The sequence below is a fragment of the Neophocaena asiaeorientalis genome, unplaced genomic scaffold (genome assembly GCF_003031525.2).
Source record: "Neophocaena asiaeorientalis asiaeorientalis breed wild unplaced genomic scaffold, Neophocaena_asiaeorientalis_V1.1 scaffold113, whole genome shotgun sequence".
Lineage (NCBI taxonomy): Eukaryota > Metazoa > Chordata > Mammalia > Artiodactyla > Phocoenidae > Neophocaena > Neophocaena asiaeorientalis.
The window spans coordinates 3,805,434-3,829,438 of NW_020172316.1; the positions used below are offsets into that span (position 1 = coordinate 3,805,434).

Genomic DNA, 24,005 nt, shown 5'->3' on the forward strand with positions numbered 1-24,005 from the left:
GTCCCAGGACAAAATATACTCCAAAAGCTATGTCCATGGTATAATTATATCTGTTCATAGGATTGTCAGTGGTTCTGGAGGGTTAATGAGAGTCCTTGCTAAGTAATATCAGTCTATAATCCTATGGAATTGAGATGTTCAATCTAATAGCTCCATTTACTTGGAATTACAATGTTGAGGTAATATTCTTTTACATGTTCAAAAGCTCTTTCCTAACAAAACTGCTGCTTAACACTCTTAAGCACACTGGATCAGAATTAATTTATTGAGGCAGAAATTTTTGCACTAAAAATGATACAAATTGGAACAGAGGAACATATTTCAGGGTCAGAACCACAATAATAATATTTAAAGTTTAGATAGAAATAGATATTTATATATGTATAAGGTATTACTTATTATAATAAATTATATATATATGTGGTCTACACCTCGATCAGATTATATCAAAGACTCCTTTTTAATGGTGTGTCTACTTATATTTCAGTGTGTCAAAGGCAGGAGTTTTAGTGTCTGGAGCAATTATTTTTGCTTTGAAAAGTTAAAGTATAAATAGTTACAAGATACTTTTTGAGGATTGTTCTAGGCTTTCCATGCATATTAGAAAGAACATAATGTACAGAGTCTGAAGAAAACTAGAAACTGTTTCACGAAGTTGTAAATAGAGCTTGAGGCATCTTTACTCATACATACTAAAGCTTAATTGCCCTCAAAGGAGTCATCAAGATGTTGGTATTTAGCTAATGCAAAAACAACCTATTAAAAAGTAAAAAATTCAACCAAATAGTTACCAAATCCATATCAATCAAAGCAAATGGTACAAGCAAATTTCTGCAAAATAGAGTGTTTTGATACCAGTCTATTATGCACAGATGCAGGCAGGGCAACTCTACATTAGTATACATGTGTGGATGATTGAGCCTTCTGTTGTACCTCTGCTGTATTCTGTCACACTTGGTTGATTTTAAGAAGCATTCACTTCCAGGTTTTCTTATATGTTTATTTCCATATATATATTCAAAGATTAAGCAGAAAATTAATTCTACAGAAAAGTTGGTTTGTTTAGTAACAGTGGTAAAAACATACTAATAAAAATTATATTTATGTAAGAGTTTAGTTTTCAAAGCATTTCACATTTACAATCTCATTAAATTTTTAGAAAAGTCTTGAGAGATACTTTCTGGTATTTTGTTCTTTCTACATTTTCCACTGAGTTTTGCTAGATGCCTACTCATGTGGCCATGGGAATTGAGTATCAAGTCTGCATGAGTCCTACTCAATATTTGTTCCATTTCTGGGCACAAGTTTGCTCATTTTCTTGTATTCTGTGTATCCTATGTTATCAGCTCCCATAGGCCCCCCGTCCCTGGTTCATATTTTCAATCTGAACTCCTACATGTGTATGTGGAGACTGGCCTCAGGATCTGCTCTTGGCTCCACACACCAGAGGACCCTTAAGAGGTGTCTGTCCCCCACCTTCTTGTTCCAGGGTTCCAACATTGGCTGTCCCAACCTGTGATGGTCATACACAACCAGTCACTAAATTGAAATTATCAATACCATATCTTGCCTCTAAAATCAGTAGTTTATTTTAGAAGTTTTTCCAGGTGTTAGTATTTCATAGGTGGAGAATCAAGGGTAACCTAGAGGTGGAGATTTTATGACACAATTTTACTGTTTGTTCAGTAGGGGAAAGCAAATCAAATAGTTTTTACAGCACAGTTATATTGATACCATATTTTATATCACATCAGATCAAACTGGTAGTGTTTTTAGTTGGTTGGACACATATTTATACAGAGTATAAGAAAACTTACTTCTGCTTGTGTGTTGGTCACTCTCTTGTCATCTATTTCTGCAAGAGAAGTAGGTGTAATTATTAGAAAGTTGATATTTTTCCTTGTAATATGCACATTAAATTTTCAATAACATGGAACAGAATGATTTAATAATTGCCTTATGCTTATACAATATCCATGGCTTAGTCTAGTGGCTGAGAGGGCAGTGGGAGGCAGAAAGAAATAGTTTCCTTCTGAGATAACCCTCTCCCACAGGTTTTAAAAAAGGCAATAAAAAAGCCCCCTCCTGAAATTCCAAATTGCCCAACTTCCAGCAGTTCAGAAGGGGGACCAGAGAAATGCCTCCTAGAACAACTGTTGGCATCATCAACCTCACAGTGCTAAGGCGTAAACAACCTCCTCTCCTCATGGATTTTGCAGCACTGTCTATTAACTGTAGCCTCTGTCAATTTTCCTTAAGTTTGCCAGTAAGCAGAACAAACCTGTCTTTCCGCTCAGCCCAATCACTGACTGTAAAAGAGGCACCCTCTTTTCTATATGCCCCTGGAAAGAATCAGTAACTTTATCAGAAACATTTTTTGTAACACTTCTAGGGCAACTTCCACGTAGTCTGTGTAAAAAAACAGTTGTGAGGAAGGGGAGAGAGGAGGAAGAGGTGCTCACATACTCCCCTTCCACAGAGAGAGGACATTCTGGGCTGGGCTTCTTTCCTACCTCCTCACCTACTTTGCATGGATTCTGCCTCTTGGCTTCTAGACCCAGTTGACCGTTCCTCACTTTTAGGTTAGTCCCACAGCTGAGAGATTGATGCCATGGTTTAAATACTGAACGAGACATTCATGAAAGAATGTCTAAAAGCGAGTATAATTGTAACTTTGGTTTGTAACTCCGCATTTTGTTCTCTACATAATTTAAGAGGCTAGTGAATTTAAAGAATTATTAGTTTATGTTTTTGGGTACATAATGTATAAGGATGTAATTTTGTGATATGAATAACCATGAGGGGTTGGGACAGGTGTAAAAGAAGAGTGTTTGTATGTTATTGAAGTTAAACTAGTATAAATTCAAATTAAAGTGTTATAAATTTAGGGTTTTAAATGTAATCCCCATTGTAACTACAGAGAAAACAGCTATAGGATGTACACAAAAGGAAATGAGAAAGAAATTTAAACAATTCTCTACAAAAAATTAACTAAACATGGGGCTTCCCTGGTGGTCCAGTGGTGAAGAATCTGCCTTCCAATGCAGGGGATGCAGGTACATCCCGGATCGGGGAACTAAGATCCCACATACCATGGGGCAACTAAGCCTGTGCACCACAACTACAAGCACACAAGCCACAGCTAGAGAGCCTGGGTGCCACAACTAGAGAGAAGCCTGCATGCCACAATGAAAGTTCCCGTGTGTGGCAACTAAGACACGACACAGCCAAAAATAAATAAATACATATTTTTTTAAAAGTAAGCATAAAGGAAGATAGGAATTCAGGAAATGAGGGACAAAAAAGCTATAAGTCATATAGGAAACAAATAGCAAAATGACAGAAGGAAGTCTTATTAGTTACTTTAAATGTAAACAGATTAAAATCTTTAAAAGACCAAGATTAGCAAAATAGATAAGAACATATGATCCAATATGTACTACCTACAAGAGACTCACTTTAGATCCAAATATACAAATAGGGTAAAAGTCAAAGGATAGAAAAAACAATTCTATGCAAATAGAAACCAAAAGAGAGCAGGGTGACTATACTAATATCAGACAAAATAGACTTCAAATCAAAAAAAGTTATGAGACAAAGAAGACATATATTAAGAAAAATTTCAATACAGAAAGAAGATATATAAAAATTATAAACATTTTTCTACCTAACAACAGACCATCAAAGTATCTGAGGCAAAACTAACAGAACTGAACAGAGAAATAAACTGTTCTGCAGTAATAGTTGGAGACTTCAATACCCCACTCCCAATAATGGGTAGAGCAACCAGAAAGAAGATAAGCAGGGAAACAGAAGACTTAAAAACTTAATAAATCAAATATATCTAATAGACATATATAGAAGATTCTACCAATTACAATCGCACACATAGTCTTTTCAAATGTACATGGGAACTTTTTCCAGGAGAGACCATATGTAAGGCCACAAATTAAGTCCTTTTTTTTTTTAACAATTTTATTGGAGTATAATTGCTTTACAATGGTGTGTTAGTTTTTGCTTTATAACAAAGTGAATCAGTTATACATATACATATATCCCCATATCTCCTCCCTCTTGCGTCTCCCTCCCTCCCACCCTCCCTATCCAACCTTTCTAGCTGGTCATAAAGCACAGAGCTGATCTCCCTGTGCTATGCGACTGCTTCCCACTAGCTATCTATTTTACATTTGATAGTGTATATATGTCTATATATACATTACCACTCTCTCACTTTGTCCCAGCTTACCCTTTCTGCTCCCCGTGTCCTCAAGTCCATTCTCTAGTAGGTCTGTGTCAACTGCAATGAACATTGTGGTACCTGACTCTTTTTGAATTATGATTTTCTCAGGGTATATGCCCAGTAGTGGGATTGATGGGTCATATGGTAGTTCTACTTTAAGTTTCTTAAGGAACCTCCATACTGGTCTGCATAGTGGCTGTATCAATTTATATTCCCACCAACAATGTATGAGGGTTCCCATTTTCTCCACACTCTCTCCAGCATTTATTGTTTGTAGATTTTTTAATGATGCCCATTCTGACTGGTGTGAGATGATATTGCATTGTAGTTTTGATTTGCATTTCTCTAATGATTAATGATGTTGAGCATTCTTTCATGTGTTTGTTGGCACTCTGTATATCATCTTTGGAGAAATGTCTATTTAGGTCTTCTGCCCATTTTTGGATGGGGTTGTTTGTTTATTTGTTATTGAGCTGCATGAGCTGCTTGTAAATTTTGGAGATTAATCCTTTGTCAGTTGCTTCATTTGCAATTATTTTCTCCCATTCTGAAGGTTGTCTTTTGGTCTTGTTTATGGTTTCCTTTGCTGTGCAAAAGCTTTGAAGTTTCAGTAGGTCCCATTTGTTTATTATCCTTTTATTTCTTTTTCTTCTCTGATTGCTGTGGCTAAAAGTTCCAAAACTATGTTGAATAAGAGTGATTAGAGTGTCAACCTTGTCTTCTTCCTGATCTTAGTGGAAATATTTTCAGTTTTTCACCATTGAGAACGATGTTGACTGTGCGTTTGTCATATATGACCTTTATTATGTTGAGGAAAGTTCCCTCTATGCCTACTTTCTGCAGGGTTTTTATCATAAATGGGTGTTGAATTTTACCATGAGCACTTGAGAAAAATGTGTATTCTGTTGTTTTTGGATGGAATGTCCTATAAGTATCAATTAAGTCCATCTTATTTAATGTGTCATTCAAAGCTTGTTTCCTTATTTATCTCCATTTTGGATGGTCTGTCCAATGGTTAAAGTGGGGTGTTCAAGTCCCCTACTATGATTGTGTTACTGTCAATTTCCTCTTTTATGGCTGTTGGTATTTGTCTTATGTATTGAGGTGCTCCTGTGTTCTGCGCATAAATATTTACAGTTGTTATATCTTGGATGGATCCCTTGATCATTATGTAGTGTCCTTCTTTGTCGCTTCTAATAGTCTTTATTTTAAAGTCTATTTTGTCTGATATGAGAATTGCTACTCCAGCTTTCTTTTGATTTCCATTTGCATGGAATATCTTTTTCCATCCCCTCACTTTTAGTCTGTATGTGTCTCTAGGTCTGAAGTGGGTCTCTTGTGGACAGCATATATACAGGTCTTGTTTTTTTGTTTTTTGTGGTACGTGGGCCTCTCACTGTTGTGTGCTCTCCCGTTGCGGAGCACAGGCTACGGACGTGCAGGCTCAGCAGCCATGGCTCACGGGCCTAGCCGCTCCACGGCATGTGGGATTTCCCGGACTGGGGCATGAACCCGTGTCCCCTGCATCGGCAGGCAGACTCTCAACCACTGCGCCACCAGGGAAGCCCAGGTGTTGTTTTTGTATCCATTCAGCCAGGCTGTGTCTTTTTGTTGGAGCATTTAATCCATTTACATTTAAGGTAATTATCGATATGTATGTTCCTATTCCCATTTTCTTAATTGTCTTGGGTTTGTTATTGTAGGTCTTTTCCTTTCCTTGTGTTTCCTGCCTAGAGAAGTTCCTTTAGCATTTGTTGTAAAGCTGGTTCGGTGGTGCTGAATTCTCTTAGCTTTTGCTTGTCTGTGAAGGTTTTAATTCTCCGTCATATCTGAATCAGATCCTTGCTGGGTAGAGTAATCTTGGTAATCTTTTTCCCTTTCATCACTTTAAATATGTCCTGCCACTCCCTTCTGGACTGCACAGTTTCTGCTGAAAGATCAGCTGTTAACCTTATGGGGATTCCCTTGTGTGTTATTTGTTGTTTTTCCCTTGCTGCTTTTAATATTTTTTCTTTGTATTTAATTTTTGATAGTTTGATTAATATGTGTCTTGGTATGTTTCTCCTTGGATTTATCCTGTATGGGATGCTCTGTGCTTCCTGGACTTGGGTGGCTATTTCCTTTCCCATGTTAGGGACATTTTCAACTATAATCTCTTCAAATATTTTCTCAGTCCCTTTCTTTTTCTCTTCTTCTTCTGGGACTCTTATAATTCAAATGTTGGTGCATTTAATGTTGTCCCAGAGGTCTCTGAGACTGTCTTCAATTCTTTTCATTCTTTTTTCTTTATTCTGCTCTGCAGTAGTTATTTCCACTCTTCTATCTTCCAGGTCACTTATTTCTGCCTCAGTTATTCTGCTATTGATCCCTTCTAGAGAATTTTTTCATTTCATTTATTGTGTTGTTCATGACTGTTTGTTTGCTCTTTAGTTCTTCTGAGTCTTGTTAAACTTTTCTTGTATTTTCTCCATTTTATTTCCAAGATTTTGGATCATCTTTACTATCATTATTCTGAATTCTTTTTCAGGTAGACTGCCTATTTCCTCGTCATTTGTTAGGTCTGCTGGGTTTTTATCTTGCTCCTTCATCTGCTGTGTGTTTTTCTGTGTTCTCATTTTGCTTATCTTACTGTGTTTGGGGTCTCCTTTTTGCAGGCTGCAGGTTCATAGTTCCCGTTGTTTTTGGTGTCTGTCCCCAATGGCTAAGGTTGGTTCAGTGGGTTGTGTAGGCTTCCTGGTGGAGGGGACTAGTGCCTGTGTTCTGGTGGATGAGGCTGGATCTTGTCTTTCTGGTGGGCAGGTCCACGTCTGGTGGTGTGTTTTGGGGTGTCTGTGGACTTATTATGATTTTAGGCAGACTCTCTGCTAATGGGTGGGGTTGTGTGCCTGTTTTGTTAGTTGTTTAGCATAGGGTGTCCAGCACTGTAGCTTGCTGGTCATTGAGTTGAGTTGGGTCTTGATGTTCAGATGGAGATCTCAGGGAGATTTTCGCCGTTTGATATTATGTGGAGCTGGGAGGTCTCTGGTGGACCATTGTCCTGACCTTGGCTCTCCCACCTCAGAGGCACAGCTCTGACGGCTGGCTGGAGTACCAAGAGCCTGTCATCCACATGGCAGCTATGAGGTGTCTCCAAAGAATCCACAGATGCACAAGGTAGCAGGAAGAGCATTCAGGACTTTGACACACGAGGGCAGGGTGTCATTAGCAGACCAATTCGGCCACATCTTGCCATGGTTAATACTGCACTGTGGAAATCAGCGTGGGCCTTCAACACCAGTGGGGATAGTGAGACAACTGAATGAGGAGATGCAATGCTGAGCTTGAGACCATCCAGAGGCATAGGCAGAGCACTGGGTACTTTCAAACTCCAGAACTCCACGCTCCAGAGGCCCTCCTTTAGACGTGCTGCCTGCAAATTAAGTCTTATTAGATTTTAAAAGGTATCCTAAACTGACTTCTCCAAACACAATGAGATGAAGTTAGAAATCAGTAACAGATAAAACTGGGAAATTCACAAATTTGTGGAAATTAAACAACACACTCTTAAACAGCCAATGAATCAAAGAAAAAGTCATAAACACAGCATACCAAAACTTAAGGGTCAGAGTGATAGCAGTGCTAAGAGAAAAATGTATAGCGGTAACTGCTCACATTAAAAGTCAAGCAAGATTTCAAATCAGCAGCCTAACTTTACAACTTACAGAACTAGAAGGAAAAGAACAATAAATCCAAATCCGAAAACCTGAGAACCAGGGAGGCTGATGGTGTAAATTGTGGTTCAAGTCCATTGGGCTTTGGACTTGAGCCAGAACTTACACCATTGCACCCCCTATTTCTCAGGCCATCAGATTTGGACTGAAGCTATACCATTGACTTTCTGGGACTTTAGCTTGCAGATGACAGATTATGGGACTTTTCAGCCTCTGTAATCATATAAGCCAACCCCTTATAGTAAATCTCTTTTTATATATTCTATTGTTTCTGTTTCTCTGGAGAACCCTGACTAATATAGTCATCAAAAAAGGAAAGTCTGAGAAACTGTCATAGCCAAGAAGAGCCTAAGGAGACATGATAACTAAATGTAATGGTGTATCCTGGATGAGAATCTAAAACCGAGAAAGGGCATTGGGTTAAAAATGAAATCTAAATTAACTCTGAACTTCAGTTAATAATAATATATCAATATTGGGTCATTAATTGTAATAATGTTACACTTTAATGACTAATGTAAGGTGTTAATACAATAATAGGGGACCTCTGTTCAATTTTTCTGTAAATCTAAAGCTCATCTTAAAAAACTGTCCATCAATTTAAAAAACTTAAACAAAAGGAAAAAAAGTAAAAGTACTAAACACAAACAAAAATTACCCCCTGAAAATATTTTTGTTATTATTGTCAGGATTCTGTATGTGATTTGAAGAACACCAGATAGTCATTATTAGAAAGTAAGTAATGTAACTAAGAAGAAGTTCATGAAAAAAATATAATTTAAGATATTTTATATGGGCCTAATTAAAGATATAGAGGAAAAAGGTATGGTTAAGGAAATGAAGAGAATATTTTAAACTTCAGTTAAAATTGTTAAAAGCTGATGCAAGCTAGGATATGTTAGTGGAGAAAAAGAGGAGTGAAATGATTTTCAAACAAGACCAGTGATAATAACACCTCTTGGTTTATTTATTGATTAGATATGGAAAGAGAAGGACCAAAGTATATTTAAAAAATACTGATAGTACCTTTTTGATTATCCATATCCTCCAGTTTGCTACTTTTGTGTGTTTGTTCCTCATATCCAGAATGCTCCTTCCCTCAAACCAAATACTACCATCCCTCAAAGTTCTCTTCAGATGGCATCTCTTCTGGGAAATCTTTCCCAATTATGCCTCCCCTGTTCCCAACTGGAAGTCATCTCCTTCACCCAGTACTCACAGCACTTCCTCTATACCTGTATCATTGTATTCATCATTATACCTTATACTATGGTCATTAGTGTTTTATCTCCTCAAATAACCTATAAAGGAACGGAGATTAGTCTCCACGCTTGATTCTTCCACAGCTCTTAGCACAGTAGCATGGCTGACACATAACAGCTTGTCAAATAAATATACCTAGTGCCTACATTTCATAAAACAGACCCTCTGTTTGCTGCTTGTCTACAAAATAAGATACAAAATAAAATTGTAGCATAATTACTTACTCATACTAGGTGCTAAATAAATAGTTTTAACAAGTGTTTGATTTGAAAACTTGTTAAGGTAGAGGCCATACCTTCTATTTCTTTAAACCAATTTATTAGGTCATTACTAAGGCAATGGTACAGACACTCAAATTCTTATAAATATCACCTAAGTTGTTGACCTAGAGATTGTCATACTGAGTGAAGTAAGTCAGACAGAGAAAGACAAATATATATCATTTGTGTGTAGAATCTTAAAAAATGGTACAAATGAACTTACTTACAAAACAGAAAGAGAGTCACAGGTGTTGAAAACAAACTTATGGTTACCAAGGGAGAAGTGGGGGAGGGATAAATTGGGAGATTGGGACTGACATACACATAGTACTATATATAAAATAGATAACTAGGAAGAACCTACTGTATAGCACAGGGAACTCTACTCAATACTCTGTAATACCTATATGGGAAAAGAATCTAAAGAAGAGTGGATATATGTATATGTATAACTGATTCACTTTGCTGTGCAGCAGAAACTAACACAACATTGTAAATCAACTACACTCTAATAAAAATTAATGTAAAAAAAATGGGATTATATATACTAAAAAACAAACAAACAAAAAACCAAAAGGGAATCTTGGAGGAAAAACAAGGACATATGTCATTGTTCTGTTAGTTTTTAGAGGTTGAGAAGACAACAGATATATATCTAGGTCAAGAATAATATATATCATAAGAGAAAAATTTTAAAGTGATAAAGTCAAATTTAATATATTCTTTTATAGATATCAGCCTCAGACAATAACTAAAACCATAGAAATGCATAATTTACTCAGGATATTGGCTGCAGAAGAGCACTGACCCATATATAGAATGCTTTGGTAAAAAGAGATAAAATTTCTTAGAGTAAAACCAAAAGATACAGACTTGATGAATTTAGATAATAGAGGGTGTGAAGGGAAAAGTCAGTTTAAAGAGTCCTTCCAATAAAAAGAGTGTTTTAAGTTTATGCTTTGAAGGCTTTTGGGCTCAAAAGCAATAACAATGACAGATTAAATATAAAAAGAGATAACTAAAATGATGTAATCACAGTTCAGAATTAGTCAAACATCTCTATGGACTCGAAATATAAGAATAGAAAAATTCAACAAGCAGGTAAGAAACCATGGGCCTGAAAGACTTTTTTTTTTAATTTTTTTTTTTTGGTTGAGTTGGGTCTTCATTACTGTGCATGAGCTTTCTTTAGTTTTGGCGAGTGGGGGCTACTCTTTGTTGCGGTGCGTGGGCTTCTCATTGTGCGGGCTTCTGTTGTTGTGGAGCATGGGCTCTAGGCACGCCTTCTTCAATAGTTGTGGCATGCGGGCTCAGTAGTTGCAGCACACGGGCTTTGTTGCTCCACGGCATGTGGGATCTTCCCAGATCAGGGATCGAACCTGTTTCCCCTGCATTGGCAGGCAGATTCTTATCCACTGCACCACCAGGGAAGCCCTGAAAAACTTTTTAGATCTAGGAGGAGCCAGAGACAGCTCAGAGTTCTTTACCCCTGAGAAAAGAGATTGACTTCATATGAAGGAAGGGACAAAAGCCAGGCTTGTTGATTGGAACCAGAAGCAGGGCTCTCTCACCTATGCTGAGAAAAAGCACTGATCTGTGTATCCAGGGAGACAAGAAAGCAGACAACTTGGGACAAGCCACTATGGGCTCAGTGACTTTATCTGCTCTGTTTCTAATTTCACCATGGAACAAGAGTCTTAAGGTCCAAATTAAGACCTGATTCCAGATTAAAAATCTGTAATTCATTGGGGAAAGACTCAAGAACATTAACAAGGAAAGGTGAACACAGAGGGGGGGGGGATTTTCACTCATGATGAATTGAAAATTAAAAACACAAGAAGAAAAGACACATTTAAGAATGACTGCCAAAAAAGCAACTGGAAGATGAATTCCCTCCAGATGAAATGAAAACTTCAGAGCAATTTGAAAATGTCCTTAAAATGAATATAGTTGGTACCCACAAAGAGAGAAAGAAGAAAGTATATCTATTTCTTAAACATCAAAAAATGTTGAAACAAGATTAGGCTAAATTGAAACAAGAACAGATGGATATAAAAAGAAGCAATTAGAAATATAAGTTTAATCATGGAAATTATAAACTCAATAAAGGTGTAAATCTCTAGACTGCTAAGTATAACTTAAAAACCTTGGGCATTATATATAAAACAAACATAAGGAGTCTCTAAAAGGCAGAGAGAAGAAAACAGACCAACCAGGGACTTCGAACCTAAGGAACAACATAGCAGCAATTCCCTAGGTCTCCTTTTGACTCATATCCTGGATTAGATGCTGGAGAAGCTGGCAGTCCAGAAACGCTAATGGTAACAGACAAAAACAAACAAACAAAATACTCAAGAAAGCCTACTTTCTAACCAAAGGATCAGGAAAGAGACACCTACTTTCTAAAATACTGAAAACTTTTAGGCACTAACTGCTCTTCTTCCTTCCTGTTTGAGAAAGCCAAATGAGAAGGTGGCACTTTCACAACCATCTAGTTGTAATGAGGCAGCCTGAGAGAAATGACACCTTATTTCTCCTCCTGAGTTTTCTACATTACGTTTGACAATTGATGGAATAATTTTAACATTACCTGATGTGGTTCTCAGTGTATGTAGAGAAAATACTTAAGAAAATATTTTAAATGAGAGAAAGTAGAGACTTAAATAGTTTGTATTCTTCACTAAAACTGAAGAGACTGTGATAAATTATTTACATACAGTAGAGCAATCACTAAAAAATCTGTACAAAGGTGTACACTCAGAAATCACTGTAAATAAATCAGAATGGAATTATAAAAATTGTTCAAGCAAACTACAGGGAGATATAAAAAAAAAAGAATCCAAAAACAGAGAAAACAGAAAACAAAAACCAAGCCCTAACTCAATGAATAACTACATTAAATTTAACTGACCTAAATATACTAATTAAAAGATAGAGATTGGCACAGTGGATAAAAAATCGGAATGACCTAAGTATATACAAGGGCAATATGTGGAGTGAAAAAAGATCAATTTCAAAAGGTCACACACTGTATGATTCAATTTATATAACATTCTTGAATGACAGAATTATAGAGATGGAGAACAGATTAGTGGTTGCTAGGGATTGGGGGTCACGGGAGAGAAAGGGGTGAGTATTACCATAAAGCTCTAGCAAGAGGAAGATCTTTATGGTCATGGAATAAGTCTGTTTTTCAGCTGCAGTGGTAGGAATCTACACATGAAAAGTGGCATAGAACTATAAACAGATTGTAACAATGTCAATTTCATGATTTTATTATTGTGCTACAGTTACATAAGATGGGGGAAACTGAGTAAAGGTAAGCTTGTTTTGTATGATTCCAAAATAACTTCTATTTCTTCCCTATTCTGAAGTTTTGGAAAGTATCCAAAAAAAAAGGAAACATGTTACATTTTACTTAGGATTCAAACATACGACTTTTCTAGTTCACTCATCTGGGAGCTGTTCTAATTAGCTGACAAGAATTTGATCTATTTTAGTCACCTGTCAACAAATTATAATCATACGTGTTTGTTATATAATAATGTAATCATTTTATTTTACTGAAAATATTAGAATTCATTAAGAAAAACTTCATATTTTGTGATTTCAGTTAGACCAAACAAATACTAATCCCAAAATGCAGTGACTAATTTATTTTTTTATTTGTACATAATTTTTTAAAATTGAAGTATAGTTGATTTACAATGTTATGCCACTCTTTGCTGTATAGCAAGGTGACTCAGTTATACACATATATACATTCTTTTTTTTTAATATTCTTTTCCATTATGGTTTATCCCAGGAGATTGGATATAGTTTCCTGTGATATACAGTAGGACCTTGTTGTTTATCCATTCTAAATGTAATAGTTTGCATCTACCAACCCCAAACTCCCAGTCCATCCCTCTCTTTCTTCCCCTCCTCCTTGGCAACCACAAGTCTGATCTCTATGTGCAATGACTAATTTCTTTTCCTCAATTTACAGAATGGCAGGTGAAGCAACAAAGTAACATCTTGCTTTGTTGCTGCAGTGATATCACATTTGTCACTGTGAGGGGAATGTCAAAGGAGAAAGTAGTGTGGCCAGTCATAAGCCAGTTCAGCAGAATTCGCTTGGATTCAGTAGGATTGAATTTCACAAAACTACCATCATAGTGTGTAATGACAAGTCACACAAAAGAAACCAGCTAGATTATTTCATTTATCAAGGCATTCCTTTGGCATTGTCTAAATGTTACTACTAGCTGATAGGGTGAGCGCCAAGTATGCCTGATCTAAGAAGAGGAAGGAAAGAGATTTCCCAATATATTTTTCGTTCTGTGACAGAGACTATAGGTTTGTTTTAGTTGATACTTGTTTTTTCTGACCACTTCAGCATGGATCCAAGACTCTGGTCACCTAAAACATATGCAAAATGTTATTATAAATATCCTGTTTAATTGCTTTGGTGGTCAGTGGCACTCATTTGAACCTACTTGTCCATGCCATCATTTAACTGCAGTGTGATCAACTCAGTTTGCATAACTTCTCTTCTTTGCAGTGGTTGTCATGAAAACCATGATTTAATCACTACCATAGGAAAGTTTAGGAATGAACTCTGTAATGGCCTCTTTTAAATGCCTCTTTGCCATCCATATTAAGGTCTCTATTGGATTGTCTCTTTATAGAAATACTTGAGATGGTCACCCACTTCCTTCATGCTATAACTAGCATATATCAAAGCCTACTTAAGGAAATAATAAGAAAACCAAGTGAAATAAATTCTAAAATCTAAGAAAATTTTGTATATGGAACATCTATATTCTAGTTGACCAACATGCTAAGACACCACCAGGCTCTTGGCTGTGTAGGCTCACTTCATATGATAAATTGACTCATACAACAATTAACAAAAAACTGAGTGAAAATTGATTCAAGGCTCTTTAATTTCCTGCCAATTAAGCTTTTTATTGTATGTGGAATTAAGCATTCAATACATTAACTTAAAGCATTTTCCATAATTTTTATGTTTTTATTAATAACTGAAAAAATCATTGCATCCATCCCATATTAAGCAATCTAAGACAGTGCCTCTGCAGACAGATCCTTCTCAAGGCAGTGATTGCAAAAGCAGAGGACACAGACACCTTTACAGTTAAACTGTAATTATTCAAAACCATCCCTTAAGACAAATCTTGGAAAAATGATCAGACTAATTTCCTGAATTACTTGAACTAAAAAGAAACTAAAATTTTTATTTATATTGCTAAAATGTTTATTTCATTTAATACCTTTTCTACCAGATATAGCATTAAAAAATCATCAATCTACTATTGATGCTTTGCAATCTTTTAAAAAATATTTTCACATTTTTAAACAGTTTTATAAAATATCAACCATCCATCTCTACTAAACATGAAACATCTCATATACACCTTTATATCCAAAATCAAATGGTTTAATATATTCCAAGAGTGGGAATAAATATGGAGAGATCATTATTTAGTTAGCTAGTCAAATTTTTGAATAAAAAATATTTCCAAAGCATTTTCTAAGGCAGTGAGACTCATCTGGTATAGCTGTAAGAATTCCACATGCTTTCATACCAAAGTTTGAATTGGAAAATAGAGGCCATGTAAGTTTATGAAGCATGATGAGAAAATGACAATGTATTGACTGATTTTTATTTTTTTAAATGTCCATCAATGGAAATATTGCAACTGTTGGGTTGTGATACTTAGTTATCAAGAAAGACCAGGACTAACCCTTATGAATATTACCACTTTCCCATATGCACTGAAAAAGTTCCTCATTAAACCACAATATTCCAGTTGCCATCATTACTATTCCTAGAGGTTGATTCTTCACCTCTTCAGTTCCCTTAATCCACAAACAAGAAAGTAAACACTACAATATCACAGCCTTTACACACTAGGCAGCATCTAAATTATTCTTTCTTCCTTCAGGAGATGCTACTAACACATTCTGCACAGAAAATATCAATAACATTGCAGAATAAGTCTCAATCATGTACAGATTCTTTCTCCATTTATTTTTCTATCCAGTTGAGCTAGTGCTTGAAACAAACGCTGCATCTGTCCCCATCAGTTTCCTCAGTAAAATTCAAAGTATTCAGGTGAAGATAGCTTTATTTTCGCATCTAACCTTTGTGTTTTCCTGGATTATGAAAGGCTTAGCTACAGTTTTGGTTTTGTTTAAAAGCAAAATGTACTCCCTTCTCTATGGGAAGCTTCTCTGAGACATTCAGAGAGAATGTTTTTGATTCCCTTTTTTTTAAAGTTAGTCAAGAGAACATGTTTGACTATTGCAATACAAGTTGGTTGAAATTGCAGTCAAATATGTCCTAGGACCCATACTCTAGGAAAGGTAGGTAAAGCATACCCAAATTGATAAAGTGGAAAAAAAGTCTTCAACATTAAAATGTTTTTCTTTTAAATTTTCTCTCAGCTTTGCAGTTGATTTACACTCCACTTTATTGAAAAAATATAAGTACTGGTTTATGGATGAGAGATGGCCGGATATTACTAAGTGAAGCAATGCTAATATTTATTGTGGCAAGGGTCTAGAAGAATAAAATAATTTAAATTGACTATGGGATCAATGAATGCCAGAGTATGATACATTAGAGAACCAGGTAAGGGTGGCATTGGAGCAAGTAGTCCCACAATGCTGTTAAGAGTCAACACACGCACAAGCAGAGACTTGCAGAGTCAGTAGTGGATGGTAGAGGCAGCAATTTTGTATCCAGAAGACCAAACTGAAACAACGGTCAGCAGATGGAGTGGGGTTCTGAGAGGCAGTTCAGTCCTAAAGACCAGAATTAGAATTTCAAGGTACAGTACAAGCTCGCAGGGTCATATGACTAGGTGGTGAAGATCACCTTTCATGAAACCAAACATTAAGACCAAGCACACAGCCACTGAGAGCCTGGGCCATGAGAAAATGGATACTAAAAGACTGGGTAGAAATTACATGGGATAGTTACAGAGCTAGGAAAGGAAACAAGGCGGGGGTTGGGAGGGGGAACTGCCTTAATATTAAATGTGACGTTTTGTTTAGGGTAGTATGAACCAGTTCATGGCAGACCAATGATTTCACTTACCAAAATTAGAAAAGCAAGGCATCAAGACCTGTAGAAGCAAAGAAAACTATAGAGATCAGAGACATTTCAGAGTGAGAAGCTGACAAGTCATATTTGGTCCCTGACGGAGTGGAACTGCAGGAGAACAGAAAAGCCAGAGGAGATTTTGGTAACTATGTGGGACTAACAAAATTGAAGACTTGAGGGGCTTCAAACGTACAATCTGTCTTCCCCTTAAAACATTTGAGACATTTTGAAGCTGTACAGGGTAGGTGAATAAGTAACTCAAAAACCTCTTAAACACAGAACATAAATTCCAAAGAGACAAAGACCTGCAAGCTCTTAATTGAAAGGACAAGAACAATGCAAAACGTACATAAACTGAGCCATACCAAAACTAAAATCTGGACTCACCTTAGCTTAGTTTATGTTTGGATTGGATTAAGTGATCAGTCCCCTACTCTATCTGCCTAGAAGAAGAAAGGTGAATCCTTAAAATTTTTTTTTTTTTCGGTACACGGGCCTCTCACTGTTTTGGCCTCGCCCGTTGCGGAGCACAGGCTCTGGACGCACAGGCTCAGCGGCCATGGCTCACGCGCCCAGCCGCTCCGTGGCATGTGGGATCTTCCCAGACCGGGGCACGAACCCGTGTCCCCTGCATCGGCAGGCGGACTCTCAACCACTGCGCCACCAGGGAAGCCCCTCCTTTAAACATTTAAAAAAAAAAAAATTTAAACATCTTAGAGCCTCTAAAATACAAATGTCTAGCATTCAATAAAAATTACTAGATAAAAAAAGAATAATAACTAACAGAAAATGAGAATACAGAAGATAGGTGATTCTGCTATTGAAGTTCACAATCTAAGACTATGATTAATACATTCAATGAAAATAGAAGGGAGCAAAATAGATTTAAAGATAAATAATTTTAACACAGAAATAGAATCCATGAAAAGAATCAACTTCATGAACTTCAACAGACGAGATCTCAATTTAAGAATCCAATGGATTGTTTTAAGGGCATTTTGGATCTAGCAGAGGATACAAATAAGTTAATGAACCAGGAGACAGGTCAGTAGAATTATCCAAACTGTAATACACAGAGAAAAACAAATGAGGGACTTCCCTGGTAGCACAGTAGTTAAGAATCTGCCTGCCAATGCAGGGAATTTGAGCCCTAGTCCGGGAATATCCCACATGCCGCGGAGCAACTAAGCCCATGCGCCACAACTACTGAGCCTGTGCTGTAGAGCCAGTGCGCCACAACTCCTGAGCCCATGTGCCACAACTACTGAAGTCCACACACATAGAGCCTGTGCTCCTCAACAAGAGAAGCCACAGCAGTGAGAAGCCCGCACACCACAACGAACAGTAGCCCCCTGCTCACCGCAACTAGAGAAAGCCCGCATGCAGCAACGAAGACCCAGCGCAGCCAAAAATAAATAAATTTATTAAAAAAAAAGAGTGGAAAAAACAGAACAGAGAATAACCAACATTTGAGACAGTCAAAAATGTGTAAAATAAGAGTAATTGGAGTCCAAAAAGTAGAAGGAGAGAATGGGAGAGATAATGGTCAAAAATTAAAAAACAAAGAAAAAACACCAGATGACACTGATATAAGAAGTTTAACACATCCCAAACAGAAACAGGAAAAGCAAAAGGAGAAAAAGGAAAATTGTGTATAGCCATATGATAGCAGTACTTCTGACGGCCAAAGATAAAAGAGAAAATCTTAAAAGCAGCCAATTAAAAAAAAAGTCTTCAGGGCTTCCCTGGTGGCGCAGTGGTTGAGAGTCTGCCTGCTGATGCAGGGGACACGGGTTCGTGCCCCGGTCTGGGAAGATCCCACATGCCGCGGAGAGGCTGGGCCTGTGAGCCATGGCCCCTGAGCCTGCGTGTCCAGAGCCTGCGCTCCGCAACGGGAGAGGCCACAACAGTGAGAGGCCTGCGTACCGCAAAAAAAGAAAAAAAAAAAAAGTCTTCAAAAAGCAATAAGGTGGACCAAAACAACAAAACAATGGAATCAGATGGTAACGTTTAAAGTACTGTCAACCCAGAATTTTATATGCAGTGAAATTATCCTTGCACAGTGAAGGTGAGTTATCAAATCATGCCTGCTCTAAGACACAGGTTTGGTTTTCCTAAAATATATATTTCTTTCTTTGGGTCAAAACTGAAGTAGTAAAGCTCCTTGACTAATTTCTAATTTTAAGGTATTGAAAATTAAAAATATTTCTAATTTCCCTTTGAGTGTAATTATGGCGATATGGTTCCTGAAATATTTCTAATAAGGAAAGTTTGTCGTATCTTTATTTTCATAACACCATTAAGAACGCTCAGCATATCTTTCAGTTATATGTTCCACTCCGTTTAAAAAATGGACTTATCTACTTTGGCAGAAAACTGAGATACTATCCTAAGTATAATTATATATTCACTCAGCATTCTTTTAAATTTTTTCTAGCACTACTCTGTGGGAAAAAAAATTAATTCTCTTCCACAGAGGAGTAGCAATGTAGAACAGCCATGTAGTCCTCTTTTTGAGGTGCTCTAGAGATTAAATCACATTGGTGCCATCTTTGACAGTCTCAGAAGGAATTTGCCATCAGATCACTGAAAACAGCAGTGAAATCTAAATTACCACATTTCAGCTGATTATGTTTTTTTCTACTGTGTTTGAACACATTTTTTTCAGAGACCCTTGGATCACAACTATTGATGAGATAATCTACAGTTGAGCCATACAGGGAGGGGCAGAGTCAAGGACAAAATTTCCATAAAGGCTTTAGGTTTACTAGTTCAAGAATGATCACCGACCCATAAGCCTTCAGAACTGAATGAGAATAAATCAAATACAAATGAAAGAAATTGCTGTGCACAGCTCAGCTCTTCATTTTGCATGTAAATTTGTCATTTCCTTGTGGTTTTAGCATTCTAACATAGAATCAGTCAGTTTAAAGTGCCAGAGAACTGTATCAGGTATTTCTTACAATAGGTGACTAGAATATGCCCTGTTTCATTCTAGTAGGGCTTTGTAAAATCTCCTAAGACAGCTATGGTAAAGCCTCTGTTTTTGACTTGTTATCAAACTCTTCACTTTCCAAAATGAGCTCTATTCATGAGCCTTCTTGCTGAAAACCTGCTGGGCTCTGTTGGAGGCCTATCATTTGGGGCTGTGAGTTAAGCCACCAGGCAGTGGTTTCAGCTGTGTTTTTCTTTCAGCTGTTAGATTTAGTGAAAACTGGGGCCCAAATTGAAACCACCAGAGCAATGAATTTATAGGCACTGGAAAGGGGGTTGTGGGGAAAAGAAGCAAACAGTAGGGATAGTTTCACCCTGTTATGCCAAGATTCACACAGCTGTGTTTTTCTTTTTATATTATTTATAGCTTTCCACTTTTAATTGACGAGAGTAGGGATATAACCTCATTACCAAATAGATTTTTATCTCTCAGAGCCCCCCACAAAAATGATTCATTTTAGTGGCAGCCAATAAGAACCAGGTACAAAGTATTCTATGTGGAAATAGTGAAGGAGATGACAAGGAAAACACAAGATGGATCATGTTGGCTTATTAAGAAAGAACTCTCAACCAGTAATTGTCTTATGATGGAGGTTAGAAATATTCCAAACTACCTTTATACTTGTATTTCATGATTTCTGCTGCTACTTCCAAACACAGTAAAAGAAGAACAGAAAATCAGATCATTTAAAACCTCAAAAGTCTGTTTTTCATTAGTATTCTGGATTTTTATAAACTTGGTTTCTCTTTGAAAACATTTTTTATCCTACCACAGAACCAGCTTATGTGAAGGCCAAAGAACTGTTGCATCATCTTATCAGTTGTAATTTTCAATCTTTGGTAAAGTTTTTCTTCTTTTTTGGCATTTGGATTTTCCACATTTGCTCCAGGAAAATAAATTGATTTACTTAATGCATGGGTTTTTTGGGGGGATGACATCTGTTTAAACAGCCACACATTCCAGTAATTCTAATTTTTAAAAAATCCATCTCTTTTCATAGAATTACCTGGAGAACTGATTATAAATCGTACTTTTTACATCAGTTTTATAGATCTTTGAAAAAATAATTATCAGATGTTTCAGGTCATGTGGACTACCAATCAAGTAATTATTTAACAAGCATTTATTATCTTCTTAGCAGTGTGCTGTGTCATTTTGACCTAATAAACCTTTCCTTTAATAGTTACGGTATGAATAATTTAGGTTTTAACCAATTTAAAACACTAAAACCTCACTATTTTATCATATAGGATACCACAAAGGTATTCTTAGCAGAGTCCCCAAATAAAGACCCATAATTAGGTGCCTTATAAGTAAGAGTAGGGGAAACAATTGAGGTGAACATGAGAAAATTATTCAGAGGTTAAATCATTAGAATGGTGATGATAAGGAATTTTGAGAAAACCTACTTTAGACATAGGTCTGAAAGGCATTGGTGTGAGAATAGAGTTAGCTGCTTACCAAAATTTGGAATATTTAGTACTCTTTCCACTTCATAGAATGCTTTCTCTTTTTTCATTGGCTGCTAAAATTGACAGGGACTTATATCTGATTTACAACCTGCACCAGTCCGTCAGAGAAAATGGAATAGTTTCCATTTTTAAAAAAAGATAATGGAATATAAAGATAAATTTCTAAAATGTTTCTTTATATCTCATAAATTTAATTACTTGACACAATTGTTCAACCTGAAAGTGTGATAAATGTACTTCTTTGCGGTACGCGGGCCTCTCACTGTTGTGGCTCCTCCCGTTGCGGAGCACAGGCTCCGGACGCGCAGGCTCAGCGGCCATGGCTTACGGGCCCAGACGCTCCACGCCATGTGGGATCTTCCCGGACCGGGGCACGAACCTGTGTCCCCTGCATCGGCAGGCGGACTTTTAAGCACTGCACCACCAGGGAAGCCCAATCAATGTACTTCTAATTTGAAATGTTAGTTCATAATTTTTGAAGACCAGTTTTGGGGGCTACAGTTTACGCAAGAAAACTGGGAAGCAAAGCTACACTGGAAATTAGGTTTAAATGTATTCTTATGAAGTCAAATATAAGTGGACATTTGACAATTTTGGAGCTTCTGTACCTTCATCAAACTGCTAAACTAAAGGATTTCTTGTTTAAGTCAAATTCTTATTTCTTAATCATATTATTTGAGATCCTCCACTGAAAAATAATTTAAGTTTTTTTCAAAATCCTTTTGCATTTTCAACTATGTAGACATACCACTGTGAATTTCAAAATAATTTATCTGAGTAACTCTATCATGAACAAACTATTGTAAAATGACCTAAAAGTAACAATTTCCTTTTAACCAGAATTCTCTATAACAAGAGGCAAAATACTCTTTTTTAGCTATAGATGAAATATATATTCCTAAAAATCACAAGGTATCTACACATTAAATACATGTAGGTCCCTGTAAACATGTAATATTTTCATAGCTTAATTAACTAAAGGCATCCCATCATCGATGGCAAATATGTTTTTGTTAGTAACAGAAAGGTCAGTGGAACTGTATCTTTAAAATCCTACCCCACTTTATATAACTTTTTGTAGACTTGAAAAATACAGAAGTTAACTTTTGTCTTAGAACATCTATAAACATTTGCTTGACATTCTAAGTAATATTTCTCAAAAAGGATGCTTTATTTATTCAGTTTTAAGGAGTAAAAGATTAAATATGTCTGTAATGAAGTTCTCCTTCCAAATCTTAGTATTTTATCTGTCCTACAACTCTTAACCTTCATACAGTCTCTCAGTTTTCTCGTCTCAAATGTAATACTTGAGGATTTTGCAGTATGCTCTAAAAAGCAGTGATTACTATAGTAGGTATATAAAAGAACTATTATAGGACAAAGTACTGTAATTGGCTATTCATTTAATATGTTTAGCACCAAGTTCAGATAGGAAAACAGAAAAAAAAAGTGTGTGTGTGTATACACATCAACAGGGAAAAAAGCTTTATATTTGTATGTCTTAAAACATTTTTCCTGTGAATGATGATACAAGAGGAAATTAAATGAAAACACATACTTACATGCAGTTTGTAAGTTAGCACCTATGATAGTCTGTTTCATATGTAAGGCTGTCACCATGGATCTAAAATGCATCCTGTATTTTAACAATAATTTATTGCATGTATAATATGTATTGGGAGTCCTTCTAGGAAGTGGGGTTTAACTCTCCTAGAGAGTTTAAACTGTACCGAAACAGACTGACAATTAAAAAAACAGCTACAGTACAATGTGATAAATAAGGGCTGTAACAGAGGACGCACGAGGGGTGGTGGGGCATCAAACAGCCTTGGCAGAGCCAGAAAGGCTTCCTGGAAGAAAGGACATTTAAGCTGGCATGGTCCAGCGAAAGTGGGTGGGACAGGAAAGCTGATGAGACAAGGAAGTTGGATGGGATAGGACTGGGGAGGAGAACAGATTTTAATCAGAAGAAACTGCTTGCAGGAATGTCCCTGATGTGTGAGAGAACATGACAATTTTTTAGAAATTAAAAACAAAACCCTCAAATATTTGGACAATAGAATGCCAGGGGTGAATTCAGAGAGAAGAGGTTGAAGACTTAATAAGCTGGATAATTTAGGGCTTTGTAACTACATCGAGAAGTTTAGACTTTATTCTAAAAGTCGTGGGAAACCACTAAAGGATTTTAAGCAGAAAGAGGCATGATCCGTTTTATCTTGTAGAAAGATCCTTCTGATAGTTATGTGGAGAATGGTTTGGAGGAAGCCATCCTGGGTATAGTTAGTTCAGTTAGGAAGGTATTGCAGTAATTCAGGTGGTGGAAAATGATGATTGAACTAGATTAGAGAGATGTTTAAGAGAAAGAATGGACTGGACTTGGAGGCTGACTGGAGGTGGGAGGGGAATGACAAAGAAAAGGGAGTCAAAGATTATATGCAGTTTCTGGGTTATAAAATGAATACTTATGGAATTGTTGATTTTGAGGTACTTATTGACTATCTAAGTGGGAAGATTTCAGGAATAGTCTTTCTCAAAAGTGAAAGCCGAACTGAAGATACAGGTCTGAAAGTCATCAGCATCTAGATGGTCAGTGATGCCATGAGAAAGGATTAAATTGTCCAGGAAGAGCATGGTGAACTAAAGAAGCAAAGGACCTAGGTGGAAACCTTGAATAATAGCGATAGTTAAGGGATAGACTGAGGCAGACAAGCCTGTAAAGAGACAAGGGAGTAACCAAGGGGTAGATGGGGAAACTCCATTGGTAACCTATATGACTTAAGTCATTCTTCAGAGTAAGCATAAATTTGTCCTGGGTCATCCATTCCACATTTAAACTAGTGTCTCATACGTAGACTGCTTACATATGGCTTCTTGTGTAGGTTGATTATTTGCATTATACCATATCTGAGCATATATGCACTAAAAATAGATACTGTATAGAACTTTCTCCTTCT

The 24,005-nt window shown here is 36.7% G+C and overlaps 1 protein-coding gene across 2 annotated transcripts in view; it reads right to left on the bottom strand.

Moving 5' to 3' along the window:
* PPP1R1C (protein phosphatase 1 regulatory inhibitor subunit 1C) overlaps window positions 1–24,005 on the bottom strand; it is a 124,063-nt gene that overhangs the window by 55,191 nt on the left and 44,867 nt on the right. For both annotated transcript variants that reach the window (XM_024766819.1, XM_024766811.1), the window contains exon 3: window positions 1,818–1,855. In XM_024766819.1, coding sequence (XP_024622587.1) covers window positions 1,818–1,855 — 38 coding nt within the window. The remainder of the gene's footprint in view (window positions 1–1,817; window positions 1,856–24,005) is intronic.